Source organism: Euprymna scolopes, chromosome 21 (genome assembly GCF_053919585.1).
Source record: "Euprymna scolopes isolate OS-2025 chromosome 21, ASM5391958v1, whole genome shotgun sequence".
In the NCBI taxonomy this organism is placed as follows: domain Eukaryota; kingdom Metazoa; phylum Mollusca; class Cephalopoda; order Sepiida; family Sepiolidae; genus Euprymna; species Euprymna scolopes.
Window position 1 is genome coordinate 101913086 of NC_136502.1, and position 21719 is coordinate 101934804.

At 32.4% G+C, this 21719-nt stretch overlaps 1 protein-coding gene and 1 pseudogene across 2 annotated transcripts; one reads left to right on the forward strand and one right to left on the reverse strand.

Moving 5' to 3' along the window:
* Positions 1-3929: 3929 nt before the first annotated feature.
* Positions 3930-17075, reverse strand: LOC145242641 (uncharacterized). Of its 2 annotated transcripts, none has more exons than XM_080105762.1 (2): positions 16807-17075; positions 3930-10534 (listed from the first exon to the last, which is right to left on the reverse strand). In XM_080105762.1, the coding sequence occupies exon 2, from the start codon at positions 10495-10497 to the stop codon at positions 9094-9096; it is 1404 nt and encodes a 467-aa protein (XP_079961888.1). In that variant the 5' UTR covers positions 10498-10534; positions 16807-17075; the 3' UTR covers positions 3930-9093. The 2 variants fall into 2 exon arrangements, with proteins under 2 accessions (XP_079961888.1, XP_079961887.1); XM_080105761.1 differs by lacking the exon at positions 16807-17075 and adding an exon at positions 16436-16567.
* Positions 5027-5164, forward strand: LOC145243176 (U2 spliceosomal RNA; annotated as a pseudogene).
* Positions 17076-21719: the final 4644 nt, after the last annotated feature.

Here is a 21719-nt window from a genome sequence, read left to right on the forward strand (position 1 = left end):
TCAGGTCTTGATAAGTGATGAACACCATGTTAAAAAAAAAAAAAAATTATAATTCTGCAGTATTCTTAAAGGGTCTTGATAATTATAATTAAGTAATAATTCATTTTTACCTACAAACACTAGTGTTTCATGCTTATACAATTATCAGTGTCGGATGACAATTCCTGTCGGTCGGGAGATTCTAACTCGGTCACAAAGCCACCTTTGACTCCATATATAAGCCCAAACAGAACAGTTATCCATTTAACATTTAAAAAATGTGCAGTATAATTTGATATCAAAAAAATTCAGTTTGGTAAAAAACCACAATTAACGTACTTGTCATGCCGAAATCAGTAAAAATTCTAGAAGTTAAAAAAAAAATGATAGTGGAACAGAAATTTTAAGTAAAAATAAAATTTAGTTTTGTATTTGATAATGTTGAAGAGGTCTTAAAATCCAAGGGAGGTAACTACAGTCCATGAATGTGACAAAATAATTGTAATCCGCCATTTCAAAATAGAAAAAAAAAAAAAGAGACGTTGCAAGCCCGTTTTTGTTTTATCGTTATTTCCATGGCAAGTGCTCGTCTGAACTCCAATCTCTGGTCCCCCCCCCTCGCCAATCGTTCACGAAAAACACCCGTCTAGCTGAAACTACTGTCAATAATTTTCCCCATTCTTTATCTGTGCCTAAATCAAGACGTAGATTCCATCAACAAAGCTTCTTTCTTAGAAGTGCACGCCTGTGGAACTCTCTTCCGTTTGCCTGTTTCCCACCTGACTACAACTTGGATGTATTCAAGTCCAACATAAACAAATTCCTGACAAACTGCCCCCTTAAGTAAGACACCTTATCAAATCTCAATTACTAACGATTACTACGATATTATCCCATTATTGCAATAACCCTTATCCCCGAGTGGCTTCTGGGCCTTGATAAGTGGTGACTCCCATGTAAAAAAAAAAAAAAAAAAAATTTCTCGATGTTTCTAAACCAACTACAAAGCTTGTTGCTCAATAATAACAACAACTGCAGCAACTGAGACTTCTGAATCTGACATGAATTTTCACGATAGATGACATTCTCTTCCAATAATCTAGTACTTTCCAGTTCGTCATGATCTCCGGCTCTGAAACCCGCAAAAAATAGTCAACAGATATAAGTATTCATTAAACTTCAGCGCCTTTAAATATTCGAATTGTTCTGTAATAAAAGAATATGAAAACAGTTAACAAATGTATCGCCCCCCCCTTTTTTTTTTTTTTTTGCGTGCAATAATGTTCCACCTCCATCGATTACCTTCTGTAACGCGAGAGATAATCACCATATCAAACGTTAGAAAGACAAAAACATTAAATCACTTAATTATTTTATCCCAAGATTGAACTAAACTTACCAACAACGTTTTTACAATTTAATAGCGATCCAAATTTAATTATATAAAATGAAACGACAATATTCGTTATGACAGGATTTAAATGGGTCAGACAGCCTAGCATATTAGGCTGGGGTGGTAGCATTGTACTGAATCTTGTGTCTCTTCCTTTCTCCCTCCCCATCAATTCATAGGCAACACCAAGGCGATAGGTAGGTTTTTCATTCTTCTCATTTGAAGATGCTCTATTACCTGCAGGATCAAAATAAATTAATAATGAAATATTAGTGGTACTTGTGGAAATTCCACATGGTTTCATTCATATGTAATATATTGATGTTGGCATTCTGTAGATGTTCAGCGTAAATGGAGACGCTCTGATATTATTGTAGTTCTTTTGTTAAAACTGCAAAAGTATCTAAGTTAGCAGGGATGCCTGGCGTATCCCGGTAGTAAAGTATGCTTAAATATGATATTTTAATTCTTGCAGATTTTGTATATATTATTATAGAGTTAATGTTCTATCGATTTTATATATTATTAAATTGCGATTTCAAAAATAATAAATATATCTATATGATTTGGGTTCATCAGCTTGAATTGAAACCGACCCCCCCTCCCAAATATGTGTGTGTGTGTGTGTGAACTTTAGTTCCTTCAGCTATAATCAAAACCGAAACCAAAACTTATGAAGAATTCTTGGTAAAATTATTTATTACAAGAAATGGAAGTACATAACAATTAAACGACCCGGATGTAAGCGTGACAGAAAATAACACACATGCTATTGTATTAATATATAGATGGCTAATATGGTGCTTTCTTCTTTTAACTTATACTAGCAGGCCGCCTGGTATTGCCCGGTAGTAAAATACGCTTAAATATGATATTTTGATTAATGCAGATTTCGTATTTATTATATTATATTGAACCCAATATATAATAATGATTTAAAAAGTTAAAAAAAAGACAAAATGGCTCGTGCGCCACCACCGAGAATCAAAACCAAAGTATTTAGCTTATAATTTACTTTTTCCTTTGATGTAAATACCTGAGCTATGAAGACATGTTTGCTACAAGGCTAAAAATTAAAACATGAACCAATAGCTATTACATTACACATACATATTCGTAATACCATCATTTGACCTTCATTTGGCAAATTCCATTTTTTTTTTTTTAATTTTTACACTTTCACACCGATTTTTCCAGGTTAAAACCCCAAATATAAAGTTTTGCATGAGTTCAAATGCCCTATACATTAAGTTTCATGTATGTAGACCAAAAACTGACAGAGGAGTTTGGTAGGCAAAATTTTTTAAACAAATATATATGCACATACATAAATGTATATAGAAAGAGGTTTGTGTTTACTATAACCTTTTTATGCAAATATTACTAAGTATAAATCATGTAGAATATCTGAATGAAAATAATTACACATTATAGTTAACTAAAGATGATCATCCCATAAGAAAACTGAAAAAACTAAATGGAATTAATTAAAATAGAATCAGTAGTAGGTTCTCTACAGTGTAATATATATATATATATATATATATATATGACATAATCATGCTAACACACAGGTTCCTGTTGGATCACCGAAGTTAAGCAACGTTGAACTTGGTCAGTACTAAATGGGTGACCATTTGGGATTTCCAGGTGCTGTATCTGCTTTCCGCTTATCTCGGCATTGTTTCCAGTCATTCTGGAATTCTCTTTGCCACTGAATTCAAACATTGCTGATTCAGAAGAGGTGTGGTTGGGATTGCGCAACCCTTGACTCACAATTAAACTAGCGTTTACTTTGAAAAGCTTCCTTTTCACAATGGTTTTATTATAAAATAGTAAAAAAAATTTTTTCTAAATAATTATAATTAATAATAATTTATTATAAAACAATATAATTAATAATAATTTATTATAAAATATAATAAATAAATAAAATAAAATTATAAAATAATAATTATAATAATAATTTATTATAAAATAATATAAAAAATCTTATAATTGAAATATATTTTTTTTTAGTCGTTACCTTGATTTTCTTTTTTTCATAATGATTTTATGCAATAAAAAATATATTTTTTAAAAGTTACATAAAAAAAAAAAAAGTCTTTACCAAGCCTAAAATCAGAAGGTATGTAACGGAATTACCTCTACTAAACAAGGGATGGGTATTCTTTTTCTTTCAAGACTCTATCGAGGCATTGTATTGCAATGTAGACTACAATGTGTTGTGGACTAAGCCACTGCGGGGAGGCATGTGAAGTTTCCTTGTGATACACAACGGTGGGTTCCTGACAAGAACAATCAATCAATTTGATCGAAAAATCATGCTCAATCAATTTCGATGACAATAGAAGCTTTGGAAGTATGGAACATTTATTGATCCTCATTCAACCCTGAGCAACATCAGGTCTCCCTGCTAGTATTATAAGAAATGGATTTCAGAGGCAATATTTGGAATTTTCCGATGAAATTTATAAAAGAATCAGACTTGCTGATGCTTCCATTAACATGGTGACACAGAAAGGAATCAAAGGAAAAAAAAACCCAAACAAACCAATAAAGAATAAAAAACATTTTATTTATTATTCAAAATTAAATTTTTTTGTTAATATATGTGCATTCCGTTTTTTTATTTAAAAAATTTTTTTTTATATCTTCACACAATATTTTTAAGGAGAAGATGGTTTGGAGCATCATCATAAAAGATCCGATTTTGTTTGATTGTAAACCAGAGTCAAACTTTTTGAACCATCAACTGTGATAGACTAAGCCTTCATCTTTCATACAACGAATTTAGTTGATTGCTTCAAGTGTTATAGCTTGAATTAAACTACATTCCATGCTCGTCTGTGCAATTTTTCAAATGAAACTCGGAAGGAGGCAATGCATGCATCCGTGCACCAACCACAGCAGTTGTATGAGCTTTCAATGAAGATAAATAAAAACGTTATTCTAACTTAGGCTTTCTGTTCAGTGGAAGTGATGCCGGTGTATACCAAAGAAAAGTCCCTTCTGATTATTACTTCCTTTTGATTTTTACAATTTAAATACAATTTCAGGACCCACGGAACACGCTTTTCTCATGTTTTTATCGCATATATGAGTTATAATCAGCTAAAACTTCCGGCGTAGTGCTACCGAAAGCAGTGACAAGACAAAGTTCTTTTGCTTTTTTTCTCTCTCACGCCTATATCTCTCCTGTGCATGTACTCTTTTTGCTTTTAATGTTTTTCTGATCTTTTTTTTTTTTCTTTTTTTTTTTTTTTAAATAATCATTGAAAAGTTTTTTGATCTTATTTTAATTAAGAATTGTTGAAATTAGTTTATTTTATTAGTTTTTAGTCGCGTGCAAGTCGGTCTGTTGGTCTGTCTGTAACACTTTTGTGCTTGGCCTTTTTGGTTAAGATCAAAGGTCTGTTGTTAATAGATGCTGTTAGATCAAAGTGTAGTATCTGTTCCGGCAGATACTGCAAGCAAAGACCATATGTGGGGGCGACCCCACATATAAGACCTTGGTCAATGTAGGGCAACCCTTCATACCAATTGTCACTATCCAGCTCCACTACTCCCCGGGGAGTTGGTCCCCATTTCCCCTTCACTCCTCATATTAAAAATCGGCCTTGTGCCTAATTTGCTTGGTGGGGGAGCAAATAAACCCTTTTCTTGGCCTTTTGGCCAAGATCAAAGTGTAGTATCTGTTCTTACTACATGCTGTACTTCTGTTTGTAACTTTGTGATATAAAGTGGGGGATCACTTTTCTCTATTAATTTAATGTAAAATGATAACCCACTTTACAACCAGTTAGTCTCAAAACCATTCAAGTCATTCTCCAGATCATTCAAGTTGATTTTTTAAGGACTCCAGTTATTTTTTAAGCATTCAAGTCATTCTTAAGGTCATTCAATTCATCCTTAAGTTCATTAAAGTCATTCTAAGTCGTTTACTTTTTATTTATTTCAGTCATTTTAGTTTATCTTTAAAAATTTCATGTCAATCCTACATTCATTCATTACACGAGAGCACACGACTCATGGCGTAACCTAAAGGTCCAATTTTTACAAAAGGCTGTATTCTGCAATAATGTGTATAATGTCTTCCAAGTATTGTGACGGGTTTATCATCGTAGACACGACACTTTACATATCTCCAAAGAAAATATTCTAAATAGGTTAAAGTGATGCAATTTACATCCACGTCCCTTTGACAGACAGAAATATTTAAGAAATCAAAAACATTTATGCGATAAAAAATTTGTGAAAAGTGTTTTTCCAGTTTAATTTTAAAACTTAACATAAAATAACTAGCGTTTAATTTGAAACGCTTCCTTTTCACAATGGTTTTATTTTTATAATAAAAAAAAAAATGTTATAATTGAAATATATTTTTTTAGTCATTACCTTGATTTTTTTTTTTTCAGAATGGTTTTATGTAATAAAAAATATATTTTTTAAAAGTTACATAAAAAAAAAATAGTCTATACCAAGCTTTAAATATTAATCAGAAGGTATGTAATGGAATTACTTCTACTAAACAGAAAATGACATAAGTTTTTTGTTTAATTTCACCTACCTTCCATACATTTAACTGCTTCGCTTATGTGATATGCATGGTACCTGTTTGGAATAATAACGAAATTCGTAAACCATAAAATTGTATTTCAATAAAAACAATGTTTTCTATTTAAATGTCATGTCAAAATTCGTAGCATTACTACATTACATAAAAAATTTATTTTCCCGATCCATTCGTCCACGATTATTATTTTGAAATGTAACTTTAACAGGGGAAGTAACTCAGACTGGAGTTCTTATTTTTATTATTATTAAGTATAACTTGCAGTTTATTTCGAAAGCAATTTTCATTAATAATTAATTTTCTATCTTATCATTTTTCATAATTTTTGGATATGTTGCTAATTTTGACATGGCAATTAAGTAGATACGATTGGTTTTAATTAAAATTCAATATTTAAAATTTTTTTATCATTTCGAACAAGCACTCATGCTTTTTATTTATTTATTTGCAGACCACTATCCTCATCTTTTATAGTTGTTGTTTAATGATGTTTTGGCCAACTATTTCTCTGACCGTTGTCAGGTTGTTAACCACATTGACGTTAACATTGAATCTCTACAGTTCCAGCTGAGCATTGTCTGAAGATGTAATGGTTTCAATCCTATCCAAAGCCAGCCAGAGGATTGGTTGGCCAAAATATGGGGAGACCACACCAACTATTATAAAAGACAGTAATTACTGAAGATACAGTTGCAGATTCAGCATTGCTATCCCGTTGCGGTAAACAATCTGACGAAGGCCAGAGGAATAGTTGGCCGAAACGTCATTAAACAACAACTATAAAAAGATGAGGATAATAGTCCACAAATAAATAAAATATATACAAATTACTCATCTCAAAAGAATTCCAATAATTAAGTAATATATAAACACTCATGCTGCAAACTAAGATGTATGAAAAGATTTGATTCACTATTACGATAATCAAATGTTAAGATCTCCACAACAGATACTGATAACATGGCATCCAGTGTATTGCATAAGGGCATAGAGAACGTTTGATAAAATACATTATTACTTCACAAAATTAAAATGTCATAACTTCCAGTCCATATGTTCAGTTGGGTAATCTATTTTAGGTACTTATACAGTTTAATCAAGACAAAAAAAAAAAAAAAATGAAAAAAGTTATATTGTACATACCCGTTATGGAATGAAGTTCTCTGGAAAAAAAATTTCACTTAATTTGACAGTTTTAAAAAAAAAAAAATTTTTTTAACAGCGGAAAAAGACTTTTTTATAACAGCGTGCCGAAGTTAGCTAAATTTGTATTTTTGGAACATGCCACGGGGAGATAACTCAGTCTAAAACACCGACACTCCCCATGTTAAATAATAGATTTTTTTCTTAAAAATCGAACCATGGCTACCTTTTGATCGATATCATTCATAACAAATTGTTTTTTTTTTTGCTGTAAAAAAAAAAACCCAAAAAACTACTACTTGATCAAATTAAGTGAAATTTTTTTTTGAGAACTTCATTCCATAATGGGTACATAGAATATAACTTTTTTAAAATAATGTCTTGATTAAACTGTACAGGTACTCTATTTTCTTATGTTTTTATAACATATATGGGTTATCATCAGCCAATGTATTTCCTAACTTCCGGTTTAATGCTACCGAAAGCAGTGACAAGGCAAAGTTCCTTCGATCTATATCTCTTCTGTGCATGTACTCTTTTTTTTATGCTTTTCTGATCCTTCTTTTTTTTATTTAATAATCATTGAAAAGTTTTTCAGTCTTATTTTAATTAAGAATTGTTGGAATTAGTTTTATTTTATTTTTTAAAGAATTACTGAAAAACACTTTTTAAAATCTTTTGAACTATTTTTGGAATATTATGTGTTGGATACGTTTTTTTATGATATTTGAAATTTTGTTATTTTAATTTCAATAATTTCATTTGTAAATTTGAATTTCAATAGTTTTATTTTTATAGTTTCATAAATATATATATTTATTATATAAATGCAAATAAAAAATTTTATTTTTAAAATCTAAAAAAAAAATATTTTAATTTTTATAATTTCATAAATACATATTTATTATAAAATTTCAAATAAAATAAAAACTTACATTTTTTAAAAATTGTTATCGAAAGTGCAAATAAAAACTAATTGTGTTATTCGTATAATTTTGTTAATTTTTATTGTATACTTTTAAATAATGTCCTTTTCTTATATTTTTGTCATTAAATTGCAACACAATTGCCACATCTGGGCAGGAGCTGCTAGAAAGGACTTGTCCTGCCTTGATAGAGTTCAAAATAGACTTCGTAGCCTCATAGGAGATGTCCTTTTCTCTTCCCTGCAACCTCTATCTCACAGAAGAGATGTTGCGAGTTTGTCTCTGATGTATCGTTATTTTCATGGAAAGTGTTCGACTGAGCTTCAGTCTATGGTCCCCCTCGCCAAACTTTCACAAGAAACACTCGTCTAGCTGAAAACACTATCAATAATTCCCCCCACTCTTTATCTGTGCCTAAACCTAAACGTAGATTCCATGAACAAAGCTTCTTTCTTAGAACTGCCCGCCTGTGTCTTCCGTTTTCCTGCTTTCCGGCTGACTACAATATGGTTGTCTTCAAGTCTAATGTAAACAAGTTCTTGATGAGCCGTTCCATATAAGTTATCAAATTTACCGAATTTCCATTACTAATGATTACTATATTGTCCAATTTCTACTGTACACTCTTTAACCCTTATCCTCGAGTGGCCTCTATGCCTTGATAATGTGGTGATGCCTGTGTAAAAAAAAAACACACACACACACACACACACAATAGAAATACTGAAGAACAATAAAAGCGAAGGAACTGATTTGCTTTTTGACCATACCGGAAGTTAGAAAGTATGTCAACTGACTAAAATCCATAAATGTTTTTTATTTAGATCTTTTAAGTATTTCTGTCAGTTACAGGGACATGGATGCAAATCCTATCGAATACTCCCGGTGCAAACTATGGATCCAGAAAAAGTGTTGCACTCTCACTAGAAAGCAGACAGTTCACCTGAATTATGTTTGTTGTTGATGTTGGGGTGTTGCACGTTCAATAAATAATTCAGTGAAATGTTGCAAACTAGTATGTGTGAAAATATCGCAAAAGATTTGCCTCATTTTTGATTTAAAAAAAAAAAAAATGTTCAAATCTCCATAACAGATGCTGATGGTATGGCATCTAATGTATCGCATAAGGGCAGAGAGACAATGTTTGATGAAATATTTCGTTGCCATGCAGACCCTGAAGCAGGAAGGCAGGAAGTTGATGCTAGTTGCTCATTTTGGGTTTCGGATGCGGCCACAATGACCATTGGCGGTTCCAGCCATTTTCTGGGAGTCAGAGTAGTGGACAGACATGTCTTGGAGGGAACTGGAGTGTTAGAAGGTGTCTGCTGCAAATGGAATTCTTTCTCAGATGCTGGTAACGTTTGCAGGTGATTACAACCAAAAGATGATCTTCCACAATGAGTACAAAGAGTTGAATGCTTTGGTTCTGTTAGTAAGCCTGTTGGGTTAATGTGGGGTGCCAAAGTTATATTATGACTATTGTTATAGGTACTGTGTTTACTGCTTGCTTCAGAAAGTTTATTGGCAGGTATATTGGTATTTTGGTCAAGGTGATTGTGGTAGTTTTCATGCTGTTGACGGATACACTCTTCGTTTTGATTAGTACTACGTAGACTATGAACATTTGTGGTTTGATTAATAATTTCGTTATTGGTTATATCCGTTTCATTTACAGGTATCTGTTCTGCAAAATTACATTTCTCATTGCTTAGATGTCCCTCCTTGTGTTTCGTTAACGTACTATTCCGAACAAACCGTTTTCCACAGAGGTCGCACTTGTAAGGCTTGATCCCTGCATGGCTCCGCTCATGAACGAGCAAGTTGCTCCGTCGCGAGAACAACTTTCCACACATTGTGCACGGGAAGGGTTTTACTCCACTATGAGTTCTTTCGTGCACGCGAAGGTTACTCCGACGCGAGAAGTTCTCTCCGCACACACTGCACGTATACCGCTCCTTGCCTGAATGGCATCGCAGGTGCTTTCGAAGTACATGAGGCCGAGGAAACCGTTTCCCACACACGTCGCAATCATAAGCCGCCTTGCCGGTGTGGTCGACGGCATGTTTTTGTAACGTGTACCGTCGGGTGAACCGTTTACCGCAGACATCACAAACGTGGGGCTTCTCGCCCATGTGCATTCGCTGGTGTTGATGTAACGTGCTACGACGCGAAAAATACTCGTAACATGTATCACACTGGAATGGTTTTTCCCCGGCATGACTCCGTTTGTGTTCGCGTAACGTGCTGCTACGAGAGAATTTACGTCCACAGAGATCGCATGTGAATGCCTTCTCCCCCGTATGACTGCACAGGTGTTTCTGGAGGGAATATGGTCGCGTGAATGATTTCAAACAAATCATGCACTGGTACGGCTTTTCTCCGCTGTGCATGCGCCTGTGCTGCACCATCGAGCTGCGTCTTGAAAAGGTCTCCCCACACAAATCACACGAGAACGGCTTTGGTGCTAACATAGTCTCCATTCTTTCTGTTTGTTAAGTGGGAAGATAAGGCCGCTTTCTGAAATTATACAATCGTAAAAATATAAGCTGAACGATAAACTGGTAGAAGCCAAACAAAAAAAAATGGGTACTTATGCACTTATTGTACTGTGCTGAAATAATAATGTTATCATTTAGAAGGCCATTCTTAACATGGGGAAGGAAAGGTGTTTTATAAATATTCTATACTTTCAACTAACCATTTAATAAACAAAATATACTATACAACTTGAAAAATACTATTAAAAAAAATAGCACGGTATGTTCTCTGCATGAGCACATAAAAATATTTAATAATTAAATATCATAATTTTTGGGTTCCGTTGAGATTTTAACCTGCAACACTAGAAATGGAACCTCAGACAAATAAACTATATCAGTGAAGATAAACTTATGCTAAGCTTTAATTTTGTTTTGAATTCCATGGAATTTTTAATGTAATTGTTACTTGATTAAATCAGATTATTTTTCTCATCTTTGTTATATTCACGTTTCGGTCGATGTAACCTCAAATTCTTTTCAAACTTTGGAATCTTCTAGTCGGACTTATAAATTTTTATGTGAAATTCAGGTATGAAATTCAAGCTGAAGTCTTTATTCCATTTATGAGGGGTAGATTGTTCTCGTTGACGTTCTGTCAGCGAGAATGGTTCACGTGGATCCATGGCATAATGGGTGATCGCACTGATTAACAATCAGTTCTCTAAGCGACAATCATCTGAAGTGTGAAGGTTCAATCCTTACTACAAAAAATGATAATAAAGTTTTACTGCATATTAACTTCTTTGAGCCATTTCCTGTTTTGAATGTCAGAGGAAGTAGACAGTGTTAGTTAATTTGCTGACCCCGCCCAATCATGTCTCGCGTTTTCTGGTTTGTTTTGTTTCACTTTCATACAATTCTTTGATAAAAATATTGGGTGCTTTTATATTGAACGAACGAATTGAAATATTGAATTTCAAGTAAAATAAATGGTTCCTACTAGTGTTGGGACGCTTAATCATACATTTTGAGAACGTTTATTCATTTTGCACGTACATAGTTGATTTAAAGGAAATATTTGTTTTCAGCATACCTCAAAACCTGTAGAAGTCATCATATTAAAGGAAAATGCTAAGGTGGAAACAAAGTAAAACTTTACCCTTTTTTTGTTTTTTTTAAATAAATGTGTTTAATGGAATGACTTGGAAAAGTTAATACGTGGTAAAAACCGATAATAGTTAAAGGAAATGAACCCTTCTATGCGGTCATGACAGACGTAATGAGAATGATCTACCCTGTAGATTAAAAAAAGGAGATACAATTCGAATTTCCGTACAAATTCCCCGAGTTCAAAGTTCAACTCGACGATTTCCAAACTCGCAAAGATGTAGCTGAAAAAATCTGGTATCGGCCAAAGATGAGAATAATAAATAGAACGAATGGGAATTGTTGCGGGTTCACTTTGTTTAAACTCCCCATGTCACGAGATGTGGAATAGCGTAGATTAATACACTTAGTCCCCCCACCTCCACCCTTCCTAAAAATAAGATTCTACTTTTTAGGGGAATACGAGCGAACACTGAAAAACTGTGTGGAAATAAAAATAGAAAAACAAAACAATTATTTTAGAATTTGTGAGATCAACGTAAAATTGTCATCCATTACTGACCAATTCTAACTTTTTATGGACTATTAACAAGATTGTTTTATCGCTACTAACTCTAAGTCCGACTTGCAAGGTAACCGCATAACAAATTAGGCACATCCGCTGATAAAAAAAAAAAACACAGAATTTATTTCTTATAGCAGTAGAAAAAAAAAAATTGATTGGTGGCCTGTTCAAGAGTGCCCCCCCCCTAAAAATATGTGTCTTACATCTTTTTAAAACTTTCTCCAATGAGGATCATAGATTACAGAGTTAAGAATCATATTAGCAGAAAAAAATTTTGAAAAAAAAAAAAGAAAATAAATAAATGACTATTTAGAAGGGGGTTCACTTTCTTGTTATAACGTTCTACCGTATTGCTACCTGACTTACTGTCCGTGTCACGTGATTAGAACGTTATGATGAGAAAGTGAAGCCCCCTTTCTTAAAAGTCATTAATTTTTTCTGCTAATATGATTATTAAGTCTGTAATCTATGATAATCGTCGGAAAAAAAACTTAAACGGCGAAAAACACGCATTTTTATGGCGTAGCCACTCTTGTGCATGTGCGCCAAATGATTAACTGGTCTCAATTGCTAAAATGAACCAAAAATAGCTAATCATTTTACGTTAAATTTACATATAAAGCCGGTCCTAAAATGTTTTTGACTCTTTTGTAGATTGGTGATCTTTTAAGGCAACGCATATCAGGTGAAAACATTACATACTTATTTTTTCGCTTTTTTTTTTTTTTTCTTTCAAGTTTTTCAAGGTGTTTAAGAGTCAGCGCCCTAGAGGAACAGCACTCTGGTCTGGGTAACCTCGTCTGCATTCCAATAAACTAACTAAGAGATAAGGCAATGCCCGAGAGGCTGGACATCCTAGAATTGCACATAATCAGCAACATATCGCAAGGGAAAATATCATTTTATTTATTTTATTTTTTTAAGGAAGTCATTTTGCTGAGGATACAATAAGTTATTTAGTTTTCTCCTATTTGCAAGAACTTAGACACCAGGGTCGGAAAGCGAGATTGAGAAGTCAGCGACCCTGAGGAGGAGCACTCTGACCTGCAAATAGTGCCTGGGAAGCCCTGTCGGCATTCCCCGATGAGGGCGCCTCATACACTTAACAATAAACTAATCCCTTCTCAGAGAGAGAAGGCAAAGACCACCCGAAGACGGTCAATGTGCACTGGTTGTCCAATCTGCAAAGGGCGTTTATTCCGAAAGACGTTTTTAACATGGAGAGGTTGGGGGTGTTTATTCTTATTTTCAACCTCCCTGTAATCAACTCCTTGATTACAGGGAGGTTGAAAATAAGAATAAACTTCTTAAAGGTAAGTCATCGGGTGGTCCTCCAGTGCACTTTCACCGAACTTAACTACCCCAAAATCAACACGGACCGGTTAATTACAGGAATGGTCTAATTTCAGTTGATTTTGGGGGCCAAGGATGAAAAATCAGTATCCACTGCGCAAGCATACAATAATACCAAATAAAAGAACCCCTTTCCTATTTGTTTTAAATAATTTAAAAAAAAAAATAAAAGGGCGGAGTTGTACAACCATCACCCCCATGCGTAATTTCTATACTGATAAGTTTTTTGAAATTTTTTCACTGGATTATTATTGATTGGACACTAATTAACCAGATTATGAAAAAAAAAAATTGGGAAAGAAAAAATCATTTTGACATTTGAAAGGGGTGCTCACTTTTTAGTTACAACATTCTGGTAAATCGGTCACCTATTTTTATTTATTTTTTTTTTAAATACGGAAGTGTCTTCGAGAGATATGAAATGCAGTGTCCTGAAACTAGGGAGCAGGAGATCAGAGGCTAAATACACATTGAAAGACAACTCGCTTGGAGTGATAACACTGGAAGAGCATGATCATGAGAAAGACCTGGGCGTCTACATCGACAACAAACTGAGTTCCAAGGAACATGTAGCTAAATCCATCGCAAAAGCAAATAAAGTTGTCAGGATCATTCGCCGCACATTTGACTTCCTCTCAAATACAGTCTTTGTGCAACTCTACAAGAGCCTTGTGCGTCCTATCTTGGAGTATTGCCACTCTGTCTGGCAGCCGCACCATAAGACTTTATGCAGTGATTTGGAAGACGTACAGCGCCGAGCAACCAAGCTGCTGGCATCACTGAAGGACAAGCCATAGTCTGAAAGATTGAGAACCCTGAGACTGCCACTCTTGAGCATCGGAGAAATCGTGGTGACATGATCGATCTCTACAAGTACATCCATGGGATCTATGCTACAAGAAAGCCGTCTTTTCAGATCGCCAAAAACAGCGCAACCAGGGGGAACAACCTCAAAATCGTAAAAAAACACTGTAGGCTAGATGTCCGCAAAGGGATCTTCTCACGGAGGGTTGTCAACACATGGAATGATCTCCCAGATGCAGTTGTACAAGCACAGACTGTAAACGCATTCAAAAGCAGACTTGACGTCCATTGGAGATTGCTGCCGAGTTTATATTGTCCATCCTCCAAAATGGAAGTGCAAATTCCTGGGTTTCTGTGCCACGCATGCCACAAAGTTGTCTAGGAAATTTTTCCCTTGGAACGATGAACAGGTCCAAAACCTGGACCTCAAACATCTATATGTCAAAGTCAAAGTCAAGTCAAAGAAATGGTCCCATGTTGACGAAGCAACGTATCCGGAGGTGTACGATATGAACATTGACAACGGGATGGAAAATTATGAAACATTTCTCCAGCATGTTAGTGAAATTTATAATACTTAAAAAATTAAAAAAAACAAACCCAAAAACATGCTACATTAAATAAAAACACTAAAAACATATCCAGTTGGGTAGAAAAGTAACTTATATTGCCTTTGATAACATTTATTTGTTATATATTGTTTTTTTTGACAACTTTTTCGAATCTATGTGTACAAACTCAAAAAACTAAATAAGTTAAAAAAAAAAAAAAAAAAAAAAATCGAAACTTTATTTTCATAAAACCAATTAAAAAAAAGTCATGACTTGATTCTATCTTTTTTTTTTCTTTGAGAAAACAAAAATATTTCTGACTTACAAATGCGGGTTTTTACTGCACACATAGATTCGAAAAAGCTGTCAAAAAACAAATAAACGTTATCAAAGGCAAGATAAGTTACTTTTCTACCTAACTGGATAAGTTTCTAGTGTTTTTATTTAATGTAACATGTTTATTCACCTCGAAAAACATACAGTGTTTACCGATGTATTGGAAAATTTAAAATGGCACCCGACTCTTTCTTAGACACGGTAAGGTTTGAAAAAAGTGTTATAAATAAAAAACTAGACAAAATACTGTTAGAAACTCGTTCAATATATGTTACCGTGACATAGGTTGACATATATTCGGTGGGTTTTTAAGAGTATTTTGCATATTTTTTTTTTTTTTTTGAACTTCTTTTCCCAAACTTACAGTCTCAAAGAAAGAGTCGGGCGCCATTTTAAATTTTCCAATACATCGGTAAACACTGTATGTTTTTCGAGCTGAATAAACATGTTACATTAAATAAAAACAGTAGAAAATTATTCAGTTAGGTAAAAAAGTAACTTATATTGCCTTTGATAACATTTATTTGTTTTATATTTGTTTTTTTTGACAACTTTTTCGAATCTGTGTACAGTAATACAAACCCTCATTTTTTTTTATTTTTTTTTTATTTTTTTTTTTTTAATAATCTGGTTAATTAGTGTCCAATCAATAATAATCCAGTGAAAAAAATTGAAAAAAAAACCTATCAGTAACGCGGGGGGGGGGTGTGATAGTTGTACAACTCCGCCAATAAAAGATTGTGATATTTTCAAAACGGTTCAACTCAACAAATGATCTGGATAAACGTTGTTGACATTAAAACAAAACCAAAAAAAAAAAAAAAAAAAATTGATATGTGTAGAGGAGGGGGTGTGTAAAAAGTAACGTTGCATGACTGCACGACACAAACATTATTGCAGAAAAACAGGTAATCGTGCTTCCCAAGCAAATTCCCATATCAACCAAATACGTATATAGTTGATAAAGAATATAGGAATCGCCGAAAATTCTCACTTGAAAAAAACAAAATATATATTTAACAGTGTTATACTTTGTTTTTGTTTCTTTAAACGCCCAATAAAATACCGGACTATAATAATAAAAAGAACTGCGACTTATAGTTATTAGTAATTAAGATGAATTTGTTATTTCCTACAACAATACCTCACAAAAGGAACAAACGTGGATATGCATTAAAATATAGGTACACAAGAGAAATAAGAAATTATTATTACTACGAACCGTTTACATGGCTTTAGTTTTTAGAAGTAACCATTTTTATTCAAGGGAATTAATTCAGGATAAAGACTGACAGACATTTTTCTTATCGATAAAAAGTAATTTATGATTCCGAGTATATTTTATCTTTTCTCTATATCAAATGAATGAATCGGATTTACAAAAGAAGGAGAAAGTCATATTTAACTCTAAAATCATTATAATTAAATATATTACATAATAACATATTGACAGTATTTTAAAGAGTAACTTAAAGGCTGTTACACCGCCGGTGTTGTGTGAGTTGTCAGTTTAAAATGACCCACTGCGTATATTTAGGATTAAACCTATTAAAAAAAATAATAAATCGCTGAAAGATCTTATGATATACATACCCGTCACGGAGGGAAGATGTCATATTCCAAAAATTACGTAAATTAACTAGTGAATAGATGAGCCCTGGTCCCGTTTTATTTTTTGGTATTTGAATGCCTCCGAAGATGTCCACTAACTTCCCCCGTCAGACCCCCATATAAGATTTTAGTTTTCAGGCGATTACGTGTAAACACCCTGAAAAATTGGTAGATTTGCCGTTTAGTTGTACAAATATCCTCAAACCAGGTAATCACTAAAAGGGACACTTAAAGGTCGACACCGGTATCTTAGCAGAAGCTTTTTTTTATTTTTACATGTTTCACAAACTTTAAATGGGTAAAACATAATCACATAATTATTGAAATTGTGATTATGATATAAAAAATTAATTTAAATTAACCACGTTGTTTAACAAATAATGAAGATGAAGTTTTAAAATGATTAAATATACATTATTTTATAATTTAACATTAAAAACATTGAACAATAAAAGTCAAATTTTGGGCACTTATGTATTTTTTGGTAATAATGTGCTGAAAGAATAATGTTATTATTTACAAAACACCTCCCCATGTTAAGAATGATACTTAAAAAAAAAAAAAAAAAAAATTGTGAAACTTTAATTTAACCTGAAAAAAATATTTAAAAATAGCGTGGTACCAAAAAGGCATAAACACCAAATTTTTGGTTCATTTTACAGTAGATATTGTTCTCGAGAATTTTTGTAGGAATTTTTGACACCCCTAACACGAAACTGCGAATACAATATAAAAATCTCGTAATTTCTCTGTTAAAAGTGGGTTATTTATTTTCTTTATGGATTATACTTCCAAAATAAACTATTACAGTTGTTTTAAAAGTAATAAAAATATTTTTATTTTTTTTTAAAACAGTAATGAATTTTCCGAACTCAATATTTTTAAATTTTTAAACTCAATATTTTTAAATTTTAAAAATCTATCAAAATTTTTCTATTGATTCTATTTTTACGATATTTTCAGGGTCAATGTGAAATTTTATGTTCTTTCCAATAAACCGAATATAATATTTTAGACAAACGTTTTTTTTAAATTCACGCCCCCCCATTTTCACGCCCCCCCCCCATTTTGAAATGTCTATTAAAAAGTAAATAATTAATTTATGTTTAATAGGTTTATATATCACAAATTGAAGAGAAAAGGTCAATAAATAATATATTCAAATTTAAAACAAAAAAAAAAAATCAGTTTTTTAGAAATTTACCTGTAAAGTCCGAAGTTTAAAACCTTATTTTATAAGAACACATTTTTTCTTTTTGTCTTTTTTTTTTTCTTTTAATGAAACCTTGGTCCTTGCTCCTTTAATTGAAAAAAAAATTAGGGCTTGAATTACATTTTTCGAGGAGTTATAAGCTTAGAAAGATAGGGGGTCGAATAATTTACGCCTCTCATTTTGAAATGTCTATTAAAAAGTAAATAATTAATTTATGTTTAATAGGTTTATATATCACAAATTGAAGAGAAAAGGTCAATAAATAATATATTCAAATTTAAAACAAAAAAAAAAATCAGTTTTTTAGAAATTTACCTGTAAAGTCCGAAGTTTAAAACCTTTTAAAAAAAAAAAAAACACATTGTTTTGTTTTGTTTTTTTTAAAAATAAAACCTTGGTCCTTACTCCTTTAATTGAAAAAAAAAATTAGGGCTTGAATTACATTTTTCGAGGAGTTATAAGCTTGGAAAGATGGGGTGGAATTATTCACTATTTTCACGAAATTTCTGACACTGCTATGCGATGGCAAATGGTACCGACCGCGCTATTTTTATATAGATGTTTTATTTATTTATTTTTTTGTTCGTTTCTTTCCCGTTTAAATTCAAGTTTCACGATACTTTTTTTTTTTTTTTAAATTGTAAGGTGGAAGTACAGAATCCCACTAAGAAGACTGGAGTTTAGGTGGAAAAATAATCTCGAACCCTTTATCACATAAAAGGAACTAATTTCCCTAATCACCGGTACCGGTACATGTCAATAATATATAAACAATATTGGGATTTCAGAAGTTGTTTTTGAAAACAACTTTAAAAAAAAAAAAAAATTCTTTTTATATTGCTTTTAATTAAAATAAAAAAGGTTTTCGTAGGTTACAATTATGAAAAGTTATATTCATATTTAAATGTCTTATATGTTCCCTGTTTTTTTTACACAATGAATACCTTTTTTAATGAAGGTGCTAGTGCAGAGAGTGACCGCGCTATTTTTTTAAATCGTATTTCCAAGTTTAATTAAAGTTATATGATATGTTTCTTATTCAATTGTAAGGTTGAAGTATAGAATATGTAAAAACACTCTCCCCTCCCCATATTAAGAATGGCCTTTTATATAACGTTATTATTTACGTCCGGATCGCTCTATGCACTATTGCAGTGCAATAGTGCATAGAGCGATCCGGACGTAAATAATAACGTTATATTTAAAAGGCCATTCTTAATATGGGGAGGGGAGAGTGTTTTTACATTTACAATAGTATTGCATTGCACTAGTACCTTAATGATAAACAATACATAAATAGAAATAATAAATTATCAGACTTTTTAAAGTTTAAGTTGAAACAATATTTTTTAAATTAAAAATTGAATCGCGTGATTATTATTAAATAATTTAATAATAAGTGAGTAGTTATAAACGATACAAATTAATATTAAACACGCGTAATCTCTTGCAATTTATTATTTCTCTATTTCAAATTTAAATTTATTTATTATAAAACGTTCGGTACTTATGTATTTTTGTTACCGTGCTAAAAAAAAAAGGTGAGTAAGATATCGTGAAACGTTCTGTTTAAAATTAAAAAATGTTGTTTAAAATAAAGAAGTAAAAAATGAGAGAAGAAAGATATCGTGAAAAAAAAAGATCGTGAAACGTTTTAAAATAAATAAGTAAAAAGTTGGGCTTCTTTAAGTTGTTTTCAAAAACAACTTCTGAAATACCTATATTATTGACATAGTAACGTAACGGTGATTAAGGAAATTAGTTCCTTTTATGTGATAAAGGGTTCGAGATTATTTTTCCACCTAAACTCCAGTCTTGCCAAAGTTTTTAAAAATAATAACGTTATCATTTCAGCACAGCAGTAGCACACAGCACGAAAAATACATAAAGAACCCAAAATTTCATTTTTATTGGTCAATGTTTTTAATTTTAAATTATAAAATAAAATACATTTAATCATTTTAAAACTTCATCTTGCATTATTTTTTTTTAATTTGTAAAACAAAATGGTTAATTTTAATTAAATTTATCCACATGATTACATTTTCAATTTTAAAGTTTGTGAAACATGTAAAGAAAAAAAAAAAAAGAGAAGCTTCTGCTAAGATACCGGTGTCGACCCTTAAGAGTCCCTTTTAGCGATTACCTGGTTTGAGAATATTTGTACAACTAAATGGCAAATCTGCCGAAAAATTTACACGCAATAAAAAGAAAAATTAATTTAGAATTCAGAATTTAACGTAAAATGATTACTTATATTCGAGCGAGCGTTTTAAAGGGTATATAACAAGATTTTAAAAGGAAAATAAAGTGTCTTCTTTTTTGAGATGGGGGTATGGCATACCCCGGGTATGCTGTAAAGTTAGTAATAAAATAATACAAGTAATTTTCATCATTAAAAAATGTCGCTATATTGGGTTTGTGGATGATGCAAGAAAAATAAGGCATTAAAAATGGGTCGTGTCTTTAACATTATTACATGAGAAGTCGTTTCGTGTAAAAAGTTAATTTATTTTACTCATTGAAACTCGAGAAATGCACGATTAAAATGTGTAAGCATTCAATGAATAAAACAACAACATGGCTGCCAGTTGCCGTTTTGTAGACCAAATAGCAGCCTAGGTTTTGCGATCAAAAACCAAGATTCAGTCAAACAGATCGAATCGATGAGAATTCAGTGAATCTGGTCCGTATCTTTATGAATTTATGTGGAGAAAGTGAGTGGCACAAATAACTTCGGCGATATTTTCGTTTTACAATTTTTACGTTTGAAAATCTTTTGACCATCAAAATTGTCCAATTATGTTTTTCTTTGTTTTTGTATTTTTCCTTAAAAAAATGGTTTCCTGTCTTTTAATCAGAAAATTATGAACTTAAATAATCTGTCCTTAGCCATGTTCGCGACCATTTTTTTTAAAGATGGCAACTGTTTTTTTTTTTGCTTAATTTTCATTTCGACATGTATGATGACATTTACTATAACTTATTTTCGTCTTTACTAACATTGACAACGACCAATTAAGAGCCTTAGTCAAAGCCAAAGCACAATTGTTTGAGAACTTGCTTCTGAATCAGACATAACGTTATTTGAGAGAGATTGGAAAGAAAAAAAAAACTTGATGAATGGGTGCCTCACAAATTGAACAACAACCAAAAGAAACACCATTATGAAGACGGATCTTCCTATCTTTTATGCAGCAAGAACGACTTGCTTCTCAACTAGGTTGTGACTTGCGATGAAAATTTGGTTCTTCATGACAATTGGCAGGGCTCAGCTCAGTGCTTAGATGCTGACGAAGCTCCACGACACTTTCTGAAGCCAGAGTTACACCAAAAGAAGGTTATGCTAACTGTTTGTTAGTCTGTGACTGGTCTTATCCATTAAAGTTTTTTGAATGCATGTATAACTATTACGGCGATGAAGTACTGTCAACAAATGTATGAAATGCATCAGAAACTTTGATAACAACACTCAGCATTAGTCAACAGAAAAGGCCCAATTCTATTCCACAACAATGCCCGACCACTCATTACTAAACCAACCCTGCATGAGCTGAACAAATTGGGCTACAAAACTTTTTCTCATCCACCATAGTCTCTAGACCTCTCACCTACCGACTACCGCTTTTTCAAGCATCTTGACAACTTTCTGCATGAGAAATAGTTAAAAAAACTGAGCAAT

Coding starts and splice junctions, on each gene's coding strand:
- LOC145242641 (XM_080105762.1), bottom strand. CDS start 10,497: ATGGAGACTATGTTAGCACCAAAGCCGTTCTCGTGTGATTTGTGTGGG.